This window comes from Equus asinus, chromosome 3 (assembly GCF_041296235.1).
Source record: "Equus asinus isolate D_3611 breed Donkey chromosome 3, EquAss-T2T_v2, whole genome shotgun sequence".
Classification (NCBI taxonomy): domain Eukaryota; kingdom Metazoa; phylum Chordata; class Mammalia; order Perissodactyla; family Equidae; genus Equus; species Equus asinus.
In genome coordinates, this window is record NC_091792.1 from 68,831,703 (window position 1) to 68,850,629 (window position 18,927).

General features: G+C 54.8%; 1 protein-coding gene across 1 annotated transcript in view; it reads left to right on the forward strand.

Annotated features, from left to right (window-relative positions):
• Positions 1–2,793: 2,793 nt before the first annotated feature.
• The window catches only part of PEBP4 (phosphatidylethanolamine binding protein 4), a 185,135-nt gene continuing 169,001 nt past the window's right edge, over positions 2,794–18,927 (forward strand). Inside the window, 3 exon segments of the mRNA XM_070505202.1 lie at positions 2,794–2,813; positions 2,916–3,052; positions 8,799–8,925. Coding sequence (XP_070361303.1) covers positions 2,922–3,052; positions 8,799–8,925 — 258 coding nt within the window. The 5' untranslated portion in view covers positions 2,794–2,813; positions 2,916–2,921.

Sequence of the window (18,927 nt, forward strand, 5' to 3'; positions counted from 1 at the left end):
GCACTGAGAGACCTAGAGATGAGAGCTTCCAGGAGTGAGGCAACTGAGCAAAACAGGCTGGCGAGGGGGACAGGGAGCTGCGCCCCCTGGGCTTGAGCATGGCTCCCGGATCGTGAACGTTGAGTATGAAGCCAAGTCCTACGAATCCCCGAGAGAAAGATCAGGTTGGAAAATACCAAGAACCTCTGCATTCTGTTGGATCTCTCTGTACCAAAACAAGCCAGAGAAGCTTAGATAAACAAACAAAGGGGATGCAGGACCTGGGACCAGCCTGAGCGGTTAGTTTCCTGCTGATGTTTATAGAGAGTTAGGAGCTGGTAAGTGAAAATAAGGACTAACAGAAATAGAAGTGGCGTGGCAAGTCTGTCAGGCATTCAAACAAGAATTTCCTAAGCATCTGGACATGCCAGGGTTTGCACTTGGAATGCTGGACGCAGACGCGGTGCTGCCTGCAAGAAGACTGTAGGCTGGGGGGAGGGCAGGCAGAGGGGGACTATAAACAAATCACTACGTATGTAACTGCACAAGTACTCATTACAAACAAGCAAGAACAGTGAAAAAAGGAGTAAAGTGCTCTGACGGTGTATAACGGGGACCTGATGGAGCGGGGTCAGAGCAAGTTTCTCTGAGGAAATGATCCTTCAGCTATCCACCACAAGGTGGTGGGGAGTGGGGGCCGTGCACAGGAAAGCCCTGGGGCAGGAAGGAGCTGGAAGGACTAGCGGGAGTTACCAAGTGGTGGAGAATAAAGAGACTGGGCTAGAAAGGCAGGAGGAGCCAGATGTGGTGGGTGGTGGGGGGTGGGGGGGCACTGTGGGCCACGTGGAGGGTTCCAGGCTTGGTTCCAAAGAACAAAGGGAACAGAGGGGAGCAGGCTGGGGCACAGCAGAGCCACAGAGCGGGCAGGAAAGCACAGTGGCTAAGAGCATGGAGTCTGGAGCCAGACAGCCTGCGTTCCAATCTCAGGTCTGCCACTTACTTGTGACCAAGGTCCAGGTTAGCTAAGGTCTCTGTGCCTCAGTCTCCCCCTCTGTAAAATAGGACAATAATAGTACCTACTTCAGAAGATCATCCTGAGAATTCAATGACAAAAGCCTGGCGCAAACTGCGTAAGGAGGAACTGCTGATGGCAGCAGCCCTGGGCGCTCCCCCACCTCCAGACGGCCATTTATCGCAGGTGCTAAGGGCCATTGGCACCCAGGAAAGTTTTGGCTTCTCTAGCGGCTGCCACTCTGAAAACAAGTCTGTTGGCCGTAGATAGCCGTTCTGGCAGCATTGTCCTCTGGCTCTAGTTGTCCCATGAGCTCCATGAGGACAGCGGCCATGCTCACCCTATACCCCAGGGCCGGCGCAGGGCCAGCATGGGCGTGCACACGGGGGTGCTCCACACCTGTGGAGAGATGGATTTCGAATGAATGAGCGCATGACCACTGGATCTGTGGAGGATGCTTCACTCTCTGTGAATTAGACCTCCTAGGTGCCTCCCATGCCTCGTCCACGTCCCTCTCACCACCGTCCTGTGCGAGGCTGCTGGGAGACACTGTCCAGTAGGGGAGATCTCAGGAGTGCATTCTCCGCGGGGGGCCCTGGTCATACTTCACAGAGTCCAATTAGTGAGAAGTGTGCTTAATTAGCAGCCCAAAAGAAGGGTTTTTTGCTAGAAGTTGGGATCCTGGAAACCTAATTCAACTGGGAAGCAAGCTGTGCTGACAAGAGTCTCATTAAAGATCTAGCCACATATCCTTTACAGCAACTGTCTCAGGTTGCATCTTCCTCAGCAAGGCTCGGGAGCAATAGGTCATTTTACCTGTTTTTGAAGGGCGAAGTGGTGCATTCTAGAGAGGCAGAGGCCCCCACCTCCCCGCCCCGCCCCGCCCCGCCTGGTGAAGCTCAGAGCCCCCCAACTTTTCAGAGAGGACAGAGGGCAGATCAAGTGGAAAGGCTGTGGGAGGCCTGCCTTTGATCTTCCTCTGCCCCTGGGCTTCCAGTCGGAGTCCCCCACGCTCTGTCCTGCAGGCCTGTTCCCCCAGGGAAGGCGGGCCCTCTGAGGTCCCTGCCAAGGGCCTCACTGGCGCAGTCCCAGGCCGCCCTCCCCCCAGCACAGTGCTGTGCAAGCTGCCCCGCCCAGCAGCGCTGCTGGCCCTCCCCTCCAGAGACTGTTATTTGGGAGAGTGCTGAGTTCAGCATGCATGAGGCGCAGTTGGCCGCACCCTTCTGTCCTCAGCTGGCCCTTCCGAGGCGGCCTGGGGCCCGGCGGCCCTCCCCACCTACAGCAGCCCCTCCTACACAGGGTCTCTGCGTCCAACTGCATCCACCATCAGACAGCCCCGAGGCTGCTGTGGCAGGTGGCCAGGAACAGTGGGCAGGAGAAGCAGAGCTGTCCAAGGGGCACAGCCCACCAAACCCTAACTTCTAGAAAAACAACCAAGGTCAGGCTCTCACAAGCACCCCAGAACCTGCCCCCACCTAAGGCCTGGGGGTCATCAGCTTCCCAGCCTCAAAGCCAAAGGAGCAGGCTGGCCATCAGCCAGTTGACCTCGCAGGGGAAAGTGCGGGGGGCGGGGTGGTGGGGCAGGATGAGGAGCAGTGCGCAGAGGCTTACATAAGCTGCTCTGCAGCCTGTTCTCTGCCCTGGCAGTGGGGACGAGAGTGACAGCACAGCCCTGCTCTGACAGAGGCGGGCCTCAGCCAGGACTGCAACTCGAGTCCCGCTTGGAGCAGGCCCAGGGCCTCCCAGGGCGCTTGTGTCCAGGTGGCAGGTTAGCTGTCGGGGCCCAGGCAGCAGCCCGTCCTTCTCCCTCTGCTTCTCCGAGGTCTCTGTCCCACCCCGTGGACCCTTAGGGTGGGGGCGTGCGGGCTGGGAAGGGCGCCCCAGCAGAGGGCCTGTCAACTCTAAAAGGCTCCTTCTGTCCCAGGTGCCCATGGGCTGGACAATGAGGCTGGCTGTGGCAGCCCTGTTCCTGGGCGTCACGATGGTGGCGACTGAAGACGAGGACGAAAACGACCCGTGCGTCTATGAGGCCCTGCCTGACAACGATGCTGTCCTCTGCAAGTAAGGCTGGGCGGGACCCCACAAAGCGAGTGGGCAGGTGGGAACCGGAGAAGAGCTCTTGGGAGGGGTGTTTCCAGAACCGGGGAGCACCTCTCCTGAGGCAGCCTCTGTGGACAGGCAGAAAACAAGGCAGCCTTGGAGACTACCTGGAGGGAGGGCAGCACTGAGGAAAGGACCCCGAGACAGGCTCCTGCTTCCAGAGGGCGGTCCTCCCAGGACCAGGGGGATGTGGACACAGTCAGCAGCCCTGGGGCCTCCAAACCTGTGGGCCCTGTGGTGCCGGCCTCCCCCTCCCTGCTGGCACCCCGAGAGACCACCCTCCCTGCAGCCCCAAGGCTCCTCCTCCCCAGCAAAGCGGGATCTCACGGACATGGGCGGTTGACGGAGGGCGTGTGATTGATGCTCCCTGGGGAGATGCAGTTGTTTGCTTTTCTGGAGCGAGGCCCCAGAAGAGTTGGGACAGGCAGAGAGTGAGGCCACTGGACGTTGTCCAGAGAGGAACACGGGGGTCGGAGGCTGGCTTCTTCCCTTCCAAGGCAGAGGAGGGGCCTCAGGTTTGGAGGTACATTCTTAAAACTCTGGTGAAAGAGTTCCAGGTGAGGTTTCATGTGGGAGAAGGAGAGCATGCGGCTGCCTCTCCCAGGTGGGCTCCCATCCTCCATCTGCTCTGCTGAGTGGAACCTTCCAGACCCTGGGAGGCTTTTTTACTCTGGCAGCATAAGGTCAAGCCCCATGAGCTGGGGAGGCCATCTGGGCCAGGGCAAGGCAGGGCAAGGCCCCGAGAATGGCCCATGATGGGGTGCCTCTGTGCTTCCCACGTTCACTGTGGAACACATGGAAGATGATCATCTCTGTGTGGTCTCTGGAGGTGCCCAGCCTGGGCCCAGCTGCCCTAGGCCCTGGCCTGTGGAGGTCTGCATGCTGGCGCCCTGGGGGCTGTGCACGTGGCACACGTGGGAGCTTCGGGCACCTGTTACGTGCTTTAAACTCCTGGACTCATTCCATTGGAATCAGGAGCCCACCAGGGAGGGATTCCCATCACCATTTGCACATGAGGAATTCAGTCTGTGGGGAGAAAACGGTGCTGACAGCTGACAGGAGGCAGGGGGCATCAACCCCTCGTCTGGCTCTACACTCACGCGCTCCCCTTCCCGCCTTCGGTGCTGACCTCATCCAGGGCCTGGAGCTTCTCACGCTCCGGTAGAGGGGAGCTGTCTTAGTCCATGCCGGCTGCTGTAACAGAACACCATATAAGGGGGCTTACAAACAACAGACGTTTACTTCTCATAGTTCTGGAGGTTGGGAAGTCCAAGATCAAGGTGCCAGCAGATTCCATGGCTGGTGAGAAGCTGTCATAGAAACTTCCTGGTCCACAGACGGCCATGTTCTCGCTGTGTCCTCACACAGTCGAAGGGGTGAGGGAGCTTTCTGGGGCTTCTTTATAAGGGCATTAATCCCATTCATGAGGGCTCCACCCTCACGACCTAGTCACCCCCAGTGGCCCCGCCTCCTAATGCCAGCACGTTGCAGGCTAGGATTTCAACATATGAATTTCGGAGGACACAAACATTTAGTCCTTTGCAGGAGCCATTCTCAGGACTCCCTGAAATACACCAGCAAAACCCGCAGTCTGACAAACACAGACTGAGGACACTGGGCTTGTACGCCAGGAAAAGGTCTTTTGACTGTAAACCATCATTGCAAAAGGAAGCTTTGTCTTTATTGCTGCTGAAGATTTTGTTTGTAAAAGACCGTCAGTGAACAAGAGCACATCACGGACATAGCAGACTCCCAAGGAGAGATCAGTACCCCTGCTCTGGGCCCCTCCCCAAGAACCCTGCTCAGCTCAGGCTTCTGACCTCACCAAGACACCCCCCAGAGAAGCCACTCCCCTTGTGAGCATTTATAGTCTAATAGGGAATTCTTGAAATTAGGACTCAAGGCCTAAAGGTATTAATCCATAAGGGAGGAGTTTGATGTACAGTGACAAGCAGCGGGAAACATGGTTAAGAGGAAAGCTCTTCCAGAAAAATACCCCAGCTTCTCTTGAGATAAGCCAGACTAGACGGACAAAACACTGAGAGTCAGAACCCCAGGCTCAACCTCAGAACCGAGAGAACCATATCATCCAACTTGAACCCACTGGGTGTGAATCCGCTCAGCAACCCTCACCCTGCTGCCCCCGCATGAGTGGCCCCGGTGGCCTCTCCCAGTGGCCGGGAGCTACCTCGCAAGCCCCCTCGTTTGTGGGGAAGAGCTCCACCCCTCAGAGAGCATCCTCTCCGCGGACAGAGGCTGACTTTAACTTCATCCCACTCTTTCTAGTTTTCCCCAGGTGCTGCATGGAACAAGTCTAGTTTCTCTTCCTCTTGACAGTCCTTCAAATGTTTGGAGACAGATTTCGTCCCCTCCTCCCCACCTTCACTCAAAGCTCTTTCTAATCTGGGGACCCACCTCCATCCTGGGCCCATTCTGGGCCTCTGGGCCCCACCTTCAGGAAGGGTTCATTGGAGACAGACCTGTTGCTCTTTTCTAAGCATGGTGCCCACACTTTCACACTGAGAACCACACAGTAGAGGGTGGCGGTGCCCACCAAGTCCCCTCATACCTCTGTGGAGGCAGCCTCCCCTCCACAGGCCTTCTTGTCACCCCAGCTTTCAGGCAGCTGGAACTCTGAGCCCTCTCCACAGGTACAGCTGGGGAGCCGATTTTCTCTGATCCAGTTCTTACAATGCTGACGGAACTTAAGTGACCATCTAGCCAAACAGAAGCGTGGAGAAGCCGCGTGCCTCTCTCGGGAAGCCCTGTGGTACAGGGCAAAGTGCAGACAAGCCTCCACAGTAGCTGTCTATTGCTGTGCAGCAAATCGCCCCCAGAACTGAGCAGCTGCACACATCTGTTGTCTCCCGGTCTCTGTGGCATGGCTCAGTCGGGGTCTCTGGCTCAGACTCTCTCAGGAAGTCGTAGTCAAGCTGTCAGCTGGGGCTGCAGTCTCCTCTGAAGGACAGGCTGGTCAGGGCTCGGGTGCTCGGCTTCTGAGCTCACTTCTGCAGCTGTTGACAGCCTCAGTCCCTTGCTCGTGGCCTCTCCGTGGGGCTGGTCACAACACAGCAGCTGCTTCCCTCAGAGTAAGGACCCGAGAGGGAGAGCATGTGAGAGAGGGCCCCCCAGCAGAAGCCCCAGTCTTCTTATAAACTAATCTTGGAAGTGACATCCCATCACCTCAGCCACCTTCTGTTGGAGGTGAGTCACTCAATCCAGCCCCTACTCAAGGGGAGGGATTACTCCAGGAGACAGGCCGACTGGGGGCATCTTGGACTCCGCCTGCCTGCCACACCCTCTTCCCTCTTATGCTCTCAGTTCACCAACTGTGAGACCTGGGCTGGTTCCTTGACTTTCTCTGGGCCTCAGTTTACTCATCTGGGAGATGAGAATAACGATAATAGCTGCTTTGTGAAATTGTCAGATGAAATGAAATAATACGTGTGTGATGCACCTGATCTATTGGAGGGGCCCAATAAATGCCATCCCCTCATCACTCACACAATGTTAGACGATGGCTAAGCTGCAACCAGAACTCCGCTCCTTTCCCCTGACTCTCTCGGGTGCCTCCTCATGCTGTCAAGGAGACCGGGAGATGCCCCAGATCTCAGGACGCAGATCGGAGCGTGTCCTGTGTGAGGTACTCCTGAGTGGGAAGGGCAGTCAGGAAGACGGCGCCTTCAAGGTTTTGAACGTGAATGCAAGTTTTAAAGTGTGTTCTGACTAAATTTAATTTCTGAGTCACTTCATCTCGGGCTTGTCCAGATCTTCTTTTGGGCCGATTTGATCATCTGAATTGTTAATTATGAGCTTTGTGCCATTCACAAATCTAATAAATTTGCCTTCTGTGTCCTTTTCCAAGCTTTTGATAAAACTGCTAAACTGGACCGAGGCCTGCACATGACCTTGGCACGTCCCGCTGTGTGGAGCAACATGTGGGCTTTGAAGCCCAGGCTGGCCACGCCCTAGGCATGTAACAGGGGAGTGGGGGCATGTACCCTGCCGGGGCGTCCTCTGGGGCTTTAGGCCCATTCTCCATATGTCAATTGGGTGATTTTGCTTCACTATTTTAACATCTGCAGCCTTTCTGCTGGGATGAAAAGAGGAGACCTGGGGGGTTCGTGCCCCCGGGGAAGGCCCCTTTGACCCTCAGTTCCCTCCTCCGTGCCCCTTGCCCTTTCCGGGCTCCGTGCTGTGTGCTGAATCTCCATCTCTCTGCCAGTGGAGGGTCCCTTCTCTCGGCCTCAATCTCACTAGCTGCAGTGGCAGGGAGTTGTGGCAGAAACGGACTGAACAGTCCTTAAAATGCTGCTGTGGTGAGAAATGGAACCGTCCTCCAAAACTTCTTCAATAGCTACCAAAACCACGCCATCTAGAAGGAATTACGGTAAACTGGGGAAGAGTCAGAAGAAACAAGTATACTCAGCAAGCTGGTGGGTCAGCTCGCTGGCTTCGGTTGGCCTGAGTCCCGGCACTGCAGTTGCTGGCCGACGGGGTGCCCAGCCTCTGCCTGGTGCCGCAGGCTCTGCTGCCTCTGCCCGGGGTGGGCCCTCAGGAGCCGCGGGAAGAGGGGCAGCGGGATGTGGGGTTCCCCACCAGGAAGCTGTCCTTGCCCTTCTCCCAGGTCCCAGCCCCGGCAGCTCCCTCTTCAGATCTGCTCCCCCTAATTACATTCACTCTGGGTCCTCTTCAGATGTCCCCCAGCAGGGGACCGTGGCCAGCTCTGGGTGACTGGCATGCTGTGGAGCTGCTCACCCATGCTGGGCTTTTTGGAAGGGCTGAGGACCCACTCCTTCTTGCTCATTGAACCATCCAAAGCAAATGAACCTGCAGAGACCTTGGATCTTGGTGATAAAAAAATGACAGAAGGGCAGGGAGGAAGGGCAAGTTAAAAAAAAAGAAAAGTTGGCACAAAGGTCTTTTTATATACATATCTATTTGAAAGCCTGGGCTTGCATCCCCAGTCTCACAGACATGCCCCCTGAAGGCTGACCCTGGGGAAGCCGTGGGCTCAGGCCTCCCAGAGCCCCGTTCTCAGAGCGCGCACGCCATTCAGGCCCTTCTCAAAAAGCAGATCAGCAGACGCATCCCACAGTCTGAGCGACTAGATGTTTCACCCCTGGGAGCTATTTGCATTTTGAAAGCGCAATGAATGGTGGTTCGAGAGCCCATGGTGTGGGCAGTACTTAACCCAGAGAAGTGGATTATTGAACTTCTGGTGGGATTTTCAGGCATGGAGAGGATCCTGATCGTTTGGGGGAGACAGAAGTCTGTGCCCATGAAGAAGGCTGTGCTATCTTGCTAAACCTTTCTTTATGTAGCAAGAACATTCCTGAAAAGCAATGTGTCGATACTGTTCTTCTAAACCCAATCCTACTCTAAAGACACTGACCAAGCTGGCCAAGGATGTAAAATATTCTTGAGTAAATGCAGACAATAGTCAACACTTTCTGACACTGACGACACGCCCGGCTCTGCTGCGAACATGGATCGCTTACTTTCCTCCTCACACCAACCCTCTAAGTAGGTACTATCAGTGTACACATTCTACCGGTGAAGAAACTGAGGCCCCAAGAGGCCAAGTGACTCTTAGGCCACACAGGTCACACAACTAGTTAGTGGCAGGTCTAGGATTCAATCCCGACAGTGAACCCCATGCTCCCCTGAAACCCTGACGTGGGCTGACCACCTCCCTCTCTTCTAGGGGCCTTGAGGTTTTCTACCCAGAGCTGGGGAACATCGGGTGCATGTTTGTTCCTGTCTGCAACAACTATAGACAGAAGATCACCCACTGGCCCGAGCCCATCGTCAAGTTCCCCTGGGCCATGGAGGTGAGTGAGCAGGGCTGGCCTGCGCGGGGAGAGCTGTGGGCCTCGGTTTCCCTCCGAGCTTACTCAGCTGGGTGACTCAAAGCCACGTGCAGAGCCATCTGCTTGGGTCTGGTGATACCAGAAGGCTCTTGCTGAGCAGGCGCCCCGGTTAGAGCAGCCCCCAGCGGCGGAGGAGGTTGGGGCGGGTGGGAGGACAGCAGGTGGAACCTTGGCCAGGCTCAGGGGCCTCTCCGCCCCGGCCTTTCCCTGGCCCTGCAGCCCCTGAGCCCCAGAGCCTGACTCCTCAGTGAGCGTGGAGCCCAGTGCGGGCGCACTGTGGGCTCGGCCGAGAAGAGGAGGAGGGCGGTTGTGGGAGTCCTTCCTCAAGGGGCAGGGCGGCTGGGCTGCGCCGCGGTCTTCCCGCGGTGCTCGTTTCTAGGGGCGTCTCACGCAGGCTGAACAAGCAGGGTCGGTGCGCCCTTACTCCATCATCACAATATGAAACACGCTCAAAAGCTTGCCCAGAGTCGTCTAAAACACAAGACGGAAGCATTTTGGAAATAACTGTCCATTCACTGAGAAACGATTAGTATCGTCTTGTTATGGGAGCGTCTCTTGGTCTGGGGAGGTAGTTCCCTGGGGAAGGGCCGCGCAGGTGGGAAGCAGGGCTGCAGCTGTTGCCCCCAGGGGCCAGGCCACGTCCTGGAGGAGCTGCTCCAGTGTCTGGTCGCTGTTTCTTTCTTCCTTGACTCCTGGGCCAGACTGACCCCCCAAGCATCGGGGCTGGAGGGCGGCCTCGCCTTCTACTTTGTTTTAGTAGGAGGTGCCACTGTCAGCCTAGGCCGAGGACTGCAGGGTGGAAACAGAAGGGCCATGGCCAGGATGTGACCACACGCACACCGAGGCCGGCCTTCTGGTCCCTCTGTGCACTGTGACAGGGAGCGGGCTCTCGTCGTGGGTCGGTCCGCCTGTGGGCTGTCAGTGCCTATGCGGGGGCGGGCACAGCAAGACACCGAGCGAGGGCAGAGGCGGGGACTGCACAGGTTTCCAGACGCGGAGGGGCAGGGGTTTCCTTCTTGCTCGCACTGGTTTTCACTTCCAGGAAACAAATGACCGTGATGCGTCTCACACTTTATCAGACTGAGGACGTGGAGCTTCGACAGGCTGCGCGTCTGCAACCACGCAAACGCCCGCTCCTCCAGAGACCGAGCAAGCACGTAACCCGCCCACGCCCCACGCACGCGCACATATGCGCACGCACACACACGTCAGCCCTCCTCTCTGGAGACCCGGGCCCGGGGCACGCTCACGGACAGTGGGAGGAGCGGCGAGAGGGTAGGCCGTGGAGGCTGTAACTTGGGCCGGGAGGTGGAGGGCTGCAGAAGCGGGCGAGAGCCCCGTCCTCAGCGAAGAGCGTGTGCCGCCCCATGGACAAGAGTCTCGGCTTCACTGTTAATTCACACGTCCTCGGGTTTCTCACACACTGAGCGGGGAGGGTGGACCCGATGCTTTCACAGTCCGGTGACTGTCCCCAAGGGATTCTCCGCAAAGGGCTCCGTTGCGCCTGATATTGCCGCACACATCCACTAGATGGCAGTGTAGACTTTCTGAGTACCTGGTGTGGTCGGGAGGGACAAGTTTGAAGCAAGTTGGCAAAGTCTTTGCGTTTGATTCGGTTTAGTTGATAGTGATTGTCTTGCGGTATGCACACATCACGCAGAGAAGATATCACTCCCTCCAGATTTTGAAATCTCCCATTCTGTTGGAGCCCAGAGGCGGTGTTGGGGGAAAACCTAGGAAAGCCAAGCAGGGGGCCAGCCCCATGGCCAAGCGGTTAAGTTCACGCGCTCCTCTTGGGGGGTGCCAGTTCCAATCCTGGTGCAGACCAACACACCACTCATCAAGCCGTGGTGTGGCAGCCTCCCACGTGGAGGAACTAGAATGACTTGCAACTAGAATACACAACTATGTACTGGGACTTTGGGGAGAAGAAGAAAAAAAAGAGGAAGATTGGCAACAGATGTCAGCTCAGGGCCAATCTTCTTCACAAAAAAGAAAAGAAAAGAAAAGAAAGCCAAGAAGAGCAGAGATTTTGCAAAGGTTTGATCACAGGGGTGGAAATAAAAAGTAGCATTCTACTACTATAGAACTACAGTTTATGGAAATTTGGCCTCTGAGAAAGCAGTCAGTAACAGTTATCAAAAGCCACCAGTCATCAGGGGTATCCCCTTCGTGCTTGGTACTATTCATTGTGTCATTTTATGTAATGCTGTCTTCAAGTCTGCAAGTTAAGTATTTCTTTAGTCAAGACTGTTGTGGCAAGTGACAAAAGCCAAGTCAAACTGGCTTGTGCCAAAAAAGAAGAAAGAGGGAAGGCATTACTGGTTCACAAACTGAAAATTCCAAAGATAACTTCAGGCGTGGCTGGATTCAGGTGCTCAAACAATGTCAGGAGGAGTCTAGCTATCTGTCCCTTTCCTCTACTTTTTTCTGTGCTGGTTTTATATGTACATAGACTCTTATGGTGACAAAGATGACCCCATCAGCTTTAGATTTATGCTTTGCCATTCTCTCAATCCCAGTGGGAATAGATTGACCCTTTCCAACCATTAAAAGTCCCAAGATTTGTCCTGCTTGGTTCACATCAACGTCCTTGAACCAGACAGTGACTCTGGGCAGCCCCACTTGCTCTGCAAGAGCTGAGAGCAGAAGATGTTCCCCCAAAGGAGAATCAAGGTGCTGGTTATCAGAAGAGGGGAAGACTGCTGGGGAGGAAAGACAAGAGAAGTGCCTCTGGGAGGTAGTGCCCAGGCCAAGTGTAGAGCTGGACGGTGGCAGAGCCGGGCTTTAAGCCCAGGTCTGCAGAGCTCCAAACGCTTGCCCGCGGGAACAATGCCTTGCTTCAAAAGTGATTAGAGGGGTGCCTCCAAAGCAGCAGCTGCCACTGGACATACCCCGGGAGTTCCCACACAAGTCTCGAGGCCCTGGCTGTGTTCCACCCCAACCCAGGCCACTCAGCCATCTCTTATGGGGGCACCTCTGGCCACAATGGGACCAAGTGAAAGAGAAGCAATGCTTATCACCATCTCTAACCTTTGCAGTCTGATTTTTAGGTTGCAAAGAAATTTCCCATGCAAGATTTCACGAGATCCTTCCAATGTCAGGAGATGGGCAGAGTAGGAATTACCCCCACAACTGCAGGTGAGGGACGAGGCCCCAGGTCCCATGTGCCAAAGCTGAGAAGTGCAAGAACCAGCCCTAGACAGCAGGTTTCCTGCCTTCCAGTCCATTGCTCTTTCACCTACGCAGTTTTGCCTTGAACCCACCCGGATTCCTAGAAAACAGCCCCTAATGTCCATGCTGGACTCAGGGCGTCATTCCTTCATCCATTCATGATCCAGCCCTAGAGCCACCCTGATGGAGCTCTGCTCTCTGCCCCTCTCCCGGACACTGTTGCTGGAGCTAGGGTCACCAACAGAAATAATCCCAGCCCTGCCCACAACCCGGGCATCTCCCTGTGGTGAGGATGCTCACTGTTGTCGTTGTTAGAAGAATGCACTGGGAGAAGCTTCTGCCACTGACATGTTGCTCTGGGCAGCTTCCTTAGGGAGCGTCTCAGCCTTGATCTGCACTCCCAGCCCCCACCTCTTCCTGTTATTATGCTCTCCGCTCCGGAGTTTTCAGACCCTCTGGTCAGACCTGAGCCGACCCTCCAGGAACCTGTTAATAAAGCCGCCTGCTCCCAGTGATGCTCCCTGAAGCACAGGCGAGCAAGGTGTCTGCTTGGCAATTGAGTATCTGATGTTGGCTGAGACCTTCCAGTCAGTGCTGGGGAAACAGGTTTCAGGTGTGTTTCAGATCAAATAGTGTTTCTTTGAAAAAATTGTGTGGGCTGCTCCACCGAGGTGGCATATGGGGCCTGAAAGGAGAGTCCAATGGGTTTGCATCCTGGTTGCAAAGAAACGGTCATTCCCAAGTGTCCATGTGGGCTCTGCGTGTGTTCAGGAGCTGTTCGCAGTGGCCTCTTGGGAGTGTGCACAGAGGCTTCCTGGATTTTAAAACAGCTGCCCACCTTTGTCAGAGTCATTTAGAGGGGCAAGCATGTGACTTTTGATCGCGGCAGTGACTTGTTGCCTGCTCTCACTGGAGAGGGAGGGTCATGGCCTAAACAGGAGTTCAGAGAAAGGTTTTACGTGAGTCATAACATCCCTGGTTATTTGTTAAAACGTGCAGACTTGGGGTGAGGGGAGCAGAGGAGGAGGTGGGGGACCTGCTGCTACAAGAAGCGACTGCTGGGACGGGGGACGCCCTGCAGTCTGACGGCCCTCCCGGCAGGCACAGGCCCAGAACGGCATGGGTGGCTGCTGGGGGGCCGGTGGGCCACTGTCGTCACGCCGTGGGACTTTGAGGACATCTTCCCCTTCCGGCGCACCCTGGCACCCAACAGCACATTGTTGTGTCTTAGAGCCTGTCTGGCCCTGACCACGGCCACGTGGGGCAGGCAGAGGGGGCACTGGTGTCTCCCTTTACAGACGAACAGCAGCTCAAGGGGAATTACGTACCTATTTTTAATTGCGGTAACATTGGTTTATAACATTATGTGAACTTTGGGTGTATATCATTATATTTCGATTCCTGTGTAGATTACATCATGTTCACCCCCAAAGACTAATTACAATCCATCACCACACATGAGCCCAATCACCCCTTTGGCCCTCTTCCCTCCCCCTGCCCCTCTAGTAACCACCAATCCAATCTCTGTCTTTATGTGTTTGGTGTTGTTTTTATCTTCTATTTATGAGTGAGCTCACAAGGTATTTGACTTTCTCCCTCTGACTTATTTCACTTAGCTTAATACCCTCAAGGTCCATCCATGTTCTCACAAATGGCCGGATTTCATCCTTTTTTTTTTTTTTTGGTGAGAAATATTGGCCCTGAGCTAACATCTGTTGCCAATCTTCCTCTTTTTTTTCTTGCTTGAGGAAGATTGTCTCTGGGCTAACATCTGTGCCCATCTGCCTCTATGCTGTATGTGAGACACTGCCATAGCATGGCTTGATGAGCGCTGCGTAGGTCCGCACCCAGGATCTGAAACTTTGAAACCCAAGCCGCTGAAGCAGAGCACACAAACGTAACCACTACACCACAGCACCAGCCCCCAATTTCATCCTTTTTTGTGGCTGAGTAGTATCCCATTGTGTACATTTACCACATCTTCTTTATCCATTCATCCGTTGATGGGCATCTAGGTTGCTTTTAATAGACTTCATTTTTTAGAACAGTTTTAGGTTCACAGCCAAATGGAACGGAAAGTGCACAGATTTCCCTCTGCCCCTTGACACGACAAGCCTCCCTGACCATCAGCATCCCCACAGAGAGGTGCATGTGTTGCCAAGGATGAACCTGTACTGACACGTCATAACCACCCAGAGTCCACAGTCTGCCTGAGGTTCCCTCGGGGCTCCTTACTCCAGGGGTCTGGACCAATGTATAATGACATGTGTCCACTGTTACAGAATGGTGCTGTGGATTCCCTGCCATGAACATCCTCCATGCTCCTCCTACTCATCTTTCCCTCCCTGCTAACCAGTGGCAACCACTGACCTTTTTGCTGTCTGCATAGTTTTGCCTTTTCGAGAATGTGCTATAGTCGGAATTGTACAGTATGTAGCCTTTTCAGATTAATAGAGAGCCTAGACTACAGCCAGGCCTCCCGACTCCAGTTCCAGCACCTTCTTCACTGTGCAAGGGTTTGGTGACGCGTCCATCTTTGCCCAAGCCAGTGGCCAGTGGTCCTGTGGCTTAGCTTCTCTTCTGGAATTGTGTTTCCTTTAACTGATGTTTCTACCAAGATTTTCCGGTGGACAGGACCCACCCCCTCCTGCCCCTGGTGTTAGCTTCCATGTTCTCACCATTTGCTACCTTGTCTGTCTCTCCAACTGCGTGTAACTCCCTGAGGCAGAGACCTTTGTGTGCTGGGAGCCAGGCCGGGAAGCAGGCCGTTCCACAGTGATGCTCGCGCGCGATATGGAGCTAAGTGCCGAGTGCGGGGGGATCTCTTGGTAACAAGACTGTAAGCGTTACAGTTTTCAAAGCACCTTCCCTGTCAGGACAGCCCTTATCTCCCATCAGCCCTGAGAGGTGGGCCAGGCAGGTCCCACGCTGGGGCACTGAGGCCCGAGGTCCACAGGAGAAGGCCGATGCTCAGCCTGGGAGCCCAGTGCCTGTCCACTTGTTGCCCCGCACCTCATCTGCGTCTGCTCACAACCTCCTGGACGTGAGTTTTCTGTAACGCACAGATACGTGAAGTGGATTGGTGAGCCTAGAGCTGGGACACCCCAGCTCCTGGACCGTGCGCTTTTCCTCTGCCCGCTCCATCCCTCTGATCCCCATGTGTTTAGTACATGGTGCCATTTACTGGCCGTTTTCCACATGGCCAAGCTGTATGTTGAGTGCTCTGTCAACACTGTCGCACTTAAGCCTTATGGCAGCCACCTAGCACAGTAGATATGATTACCTTCATTTTGCAGATCAGGAAACTGAGACAAAGAAAGATTCATTCCAGAGCTCATGAGTGACAGAGCTGGGATTTGAACCCAGGTCTGTGTGGGCTCTAGAGGGCAATCTGCAGAGTACCCCAAATGGCCCGAGCTGCTTCCCAACCGCCACCTCAGCCTGCGGGCTCCAGGTCCAGCGAAGGAGCCAGCCGGCAAGCCAACACAGGGAAGGAGAGGTTTGTGGAGTTCCCCTTGTTCTGTCCCTTCCCTTTACAAACGGGCCTGGCAATATCAAGTGTCTTAGCAAAAGGAGAGATGAGGGGCGGCATGCAGGGTGGTGCACAAATCAGAGACCCTTGGCTTCTTCCCCCTCCCCAGGGCTGCGCTGCTAACCCACAGTAGAGTCAGGGTAAGCCACGGGCCGTTCTAACCTCGGGGCCTGAGTTCTTCCCGCCGCCTGGGGAATGCAAAGGGCCGGTGCCGGAGGCTTAGAACCCTGCAGCACAGAGGACCCCCGCAGAAGCCGACCAGGTGCACAGAGGCTGGGAAGTGGGGAGGGCCAGGCCAGGCTTCTAGGCGTGGCTCTCCAGGCCCTGCTTGTGGCTGGGCGTTGATCCCCTCCGGCTGTCTCCTGGGGCTGCAATTGCAAGAGCTGACACCAGGGGGAGATAGGTGGCCATCATCCTGCCCGAGGCAACGAGAGCCAGTGGCACAGCCGGTGGCACGGGGCCGGGCACTCGGGTGCGGGAAGGCATTGCCCAGGGCGGTGGGACAGTGGAGACCCACCTAGCAAGGAAGAAACGGAGGGTCCCTGGCTCAGGTGGAGCGCGCGCCTCTGCACCCCTCAGCTCATCTCTCCCTTTGCCAGCCGGTCGTGGAAATGCCCTTCTATTCAAACATACATATGCCTGGACTGGAATTCCTTAAACCAGGGGTCACTAACTGGAAAAGCCCTCAGGGGCCAGACCCCTCACTAGGTGGGTGAAATAGCCAGTCGGAAGAGAAGGAGGAGTGCCGAGGCAGGCCCGCTTGCACTGAGAATGCCCTTACATCCCACGTGGCATTGAAAAGATTTTTAAAACTGCGCTGGTGGTCCTCTGTTCATCCCGTTTGCCTGACCCTCAGACTCCTGAGTATGACTAGTCCAGTGGGAATGAGAATTGCTGGTTTCAGAGGCACTTCCCGTGGTGGACAGAGCACCTGGACCCTGAGAGGTTAGTAGGAGAAGTGCGGTGCCGGCTTCATGCAGCCCTTGCCTTGCATCCTACTTCTGCTGGTTGGAACTCTGTGACCTTGGGCAAGTTACTTCTCAGCTTCCTTTTCCTCACCGTAACATGGATATAATATCCATTTCTGGTTAAGATCCAGTGGTCAATTCTCAGTCCTAATCTTTGACCCATCAGCAGCATCTGACCCAGCTGGTCACTTCCTCCTCCTACAACTATTTTTTCACCTGGCTTCCAGGACCCACACTCTGGACTGGCCTTCGCCCTTTCTGGTTCTTCACTTCTCAGTCTCGTTTGCTGGTTGCTCCCCTCTCCTCAGCCTCTTCATGTAGGATATCCCAGGCCTCGGTGTTTGGTCTTCTCATCTTTATCTACTCTTCCTCCCTTGGTGGTCCCATCCAGTGTCATGACTTTAAATGTCATCTACACACTGTCCCACTCACATGGCCACTGGGGTATCTGATAGACCCTTCAAAGGCAACATGTCCAAGCCCAAGTGCCCCATCTCCGCACTCCCCTAAACCTGCTCCATCTTCTGTCTTTCCCCATCTTGGCAGAGAGCAGCTCCAGCCTTCCACTGTGTCAGCTGAACATCCTGGAGTCATCAGTAATGCTCTTTCTCTCCCACCAGCCATCCAATCCACCAGGAAACCCTCTTGGTTTTGCGTTCAAAATATACCCGGAAGTTGGCCACTTCTCCTCTCCTCCACTGCTAGCACGCTGGGAGGGCACCCCCTCTCCCTGGATTATCGCAACAGCCTCCCAGCTGGGCTCCTGGCTACCATGCCTGTCCCAAAGGCCCAGCATGTTCTCAGCACAGCAGCCAGTGAGCCTTTGAATCTGCACTTCAGCCCAGTTCACTCCTCTGCTCAAAATCCTTCCATTTCTCCCACGTCCCCAGAGTAAGAGCCAAAGTGCTCACGATGACTTACAAGACCCCATGTAACCTGGCCCATTGTCACCCCTCTGACCTCAACTCCTACCATTTTGTGCCTTGCTCACCTGGCCTCCTGCCCTCCTTTCTGTTTCTTGACCACACCAGGCGGGCTCCAGGGCCTTTCTTTGCACAGGCGGGTCCCTCCGCCTAGATCACTCCTCCACCCCATTTCTTCATGGCTCACATCCTCACCTCCTTCAAATCTCTGCTTAAACGTTATCTTCTCAAGGAGGCAAGCCCTGGCACTCATGAGCCCCCCATCCCTCTCTACTTCTTTCTATCATATTTATTGTCTTCTAACCTACATACAATTTCATTTATTGTTTGCTTGTTTTATCTATTCCCACCCCCACCCCACAGCTGGGATATAAGCTCCCTGAGGGCAAGAATCTTTGGTTTATCCCAAGCACTTGAACAGTCTCTGTGACATAGTAGGCAGTTAATATTTGTTGAAGGAAGATTATTGGATGAAGGTTACGAGAGATCATGTATGTAAAGCCTGTCCATGCCGACACAGGAAGCATTCAGTAAATGATGATGGGGGGTGGGTTATAATAATCTCTTCTGACACCCAGGTGACTTGTGCATCCTGCAATGTGACAGCTGAGGCAAGGCAATGGCTAGAGGATATGGGACTCAAGACAGAGAGGTGTGTGTATGTGTGTGTTAGGCATTTAAGAGGAGATAACGGGGGGGGAAGATGGAAGGGAAATATTTTATCCCCGGTTGAAGAAGACTACATCTACAAGGCTGGACACAGGGCTCTACAACTGGCAGACGCTGGGTAAACCTGAGGAATGAATGAATTAACCCCTCGCCTTGTCAGTACATGCAGAGCTGACTTGGGAAACTGAGCAAGCCACCTCAGCAAACAGTTTTAGGGTCTGGGTTGAAGGAGGGGCAGTGGAAGACAGTAATCTCCTGAGGCTGGGCAGAGGCAGCAGTCTGCAGCAGCGTCTTCCTGGATGGTGGCGGGAGGTAACCACCCCCTGCTCAGGACCACACCATCCCACCCAGAACCTCCTGACTCTCTGGCCCCCTGGGGGGGACTGAAGAGAAGACCCACATCTCTGGGGAGCTGAAGTCCCAGTTACCTCTTCCCATGAAAACCTGTACTGGGTGACATTGCCAGTGTCTCCAGCTCTTCATCTTGCAAATAGAGTGATGGTTAATTTCAGGTTTGAGATCCAATCCGTTGATTCTAAGTGCTAAGTCAGAAGCTACTCACCAGCTCTCCATGCATCTGGCACTCCCCATCCTCCACCTCCTCTATCTCAGATGGGAAACAAAGCCACGTGAAGTGTACCTTTTTCAGTGTGTAATCGTGGAACAGCTATTTCTTCCTCCCTGTTCATTTCTTCCA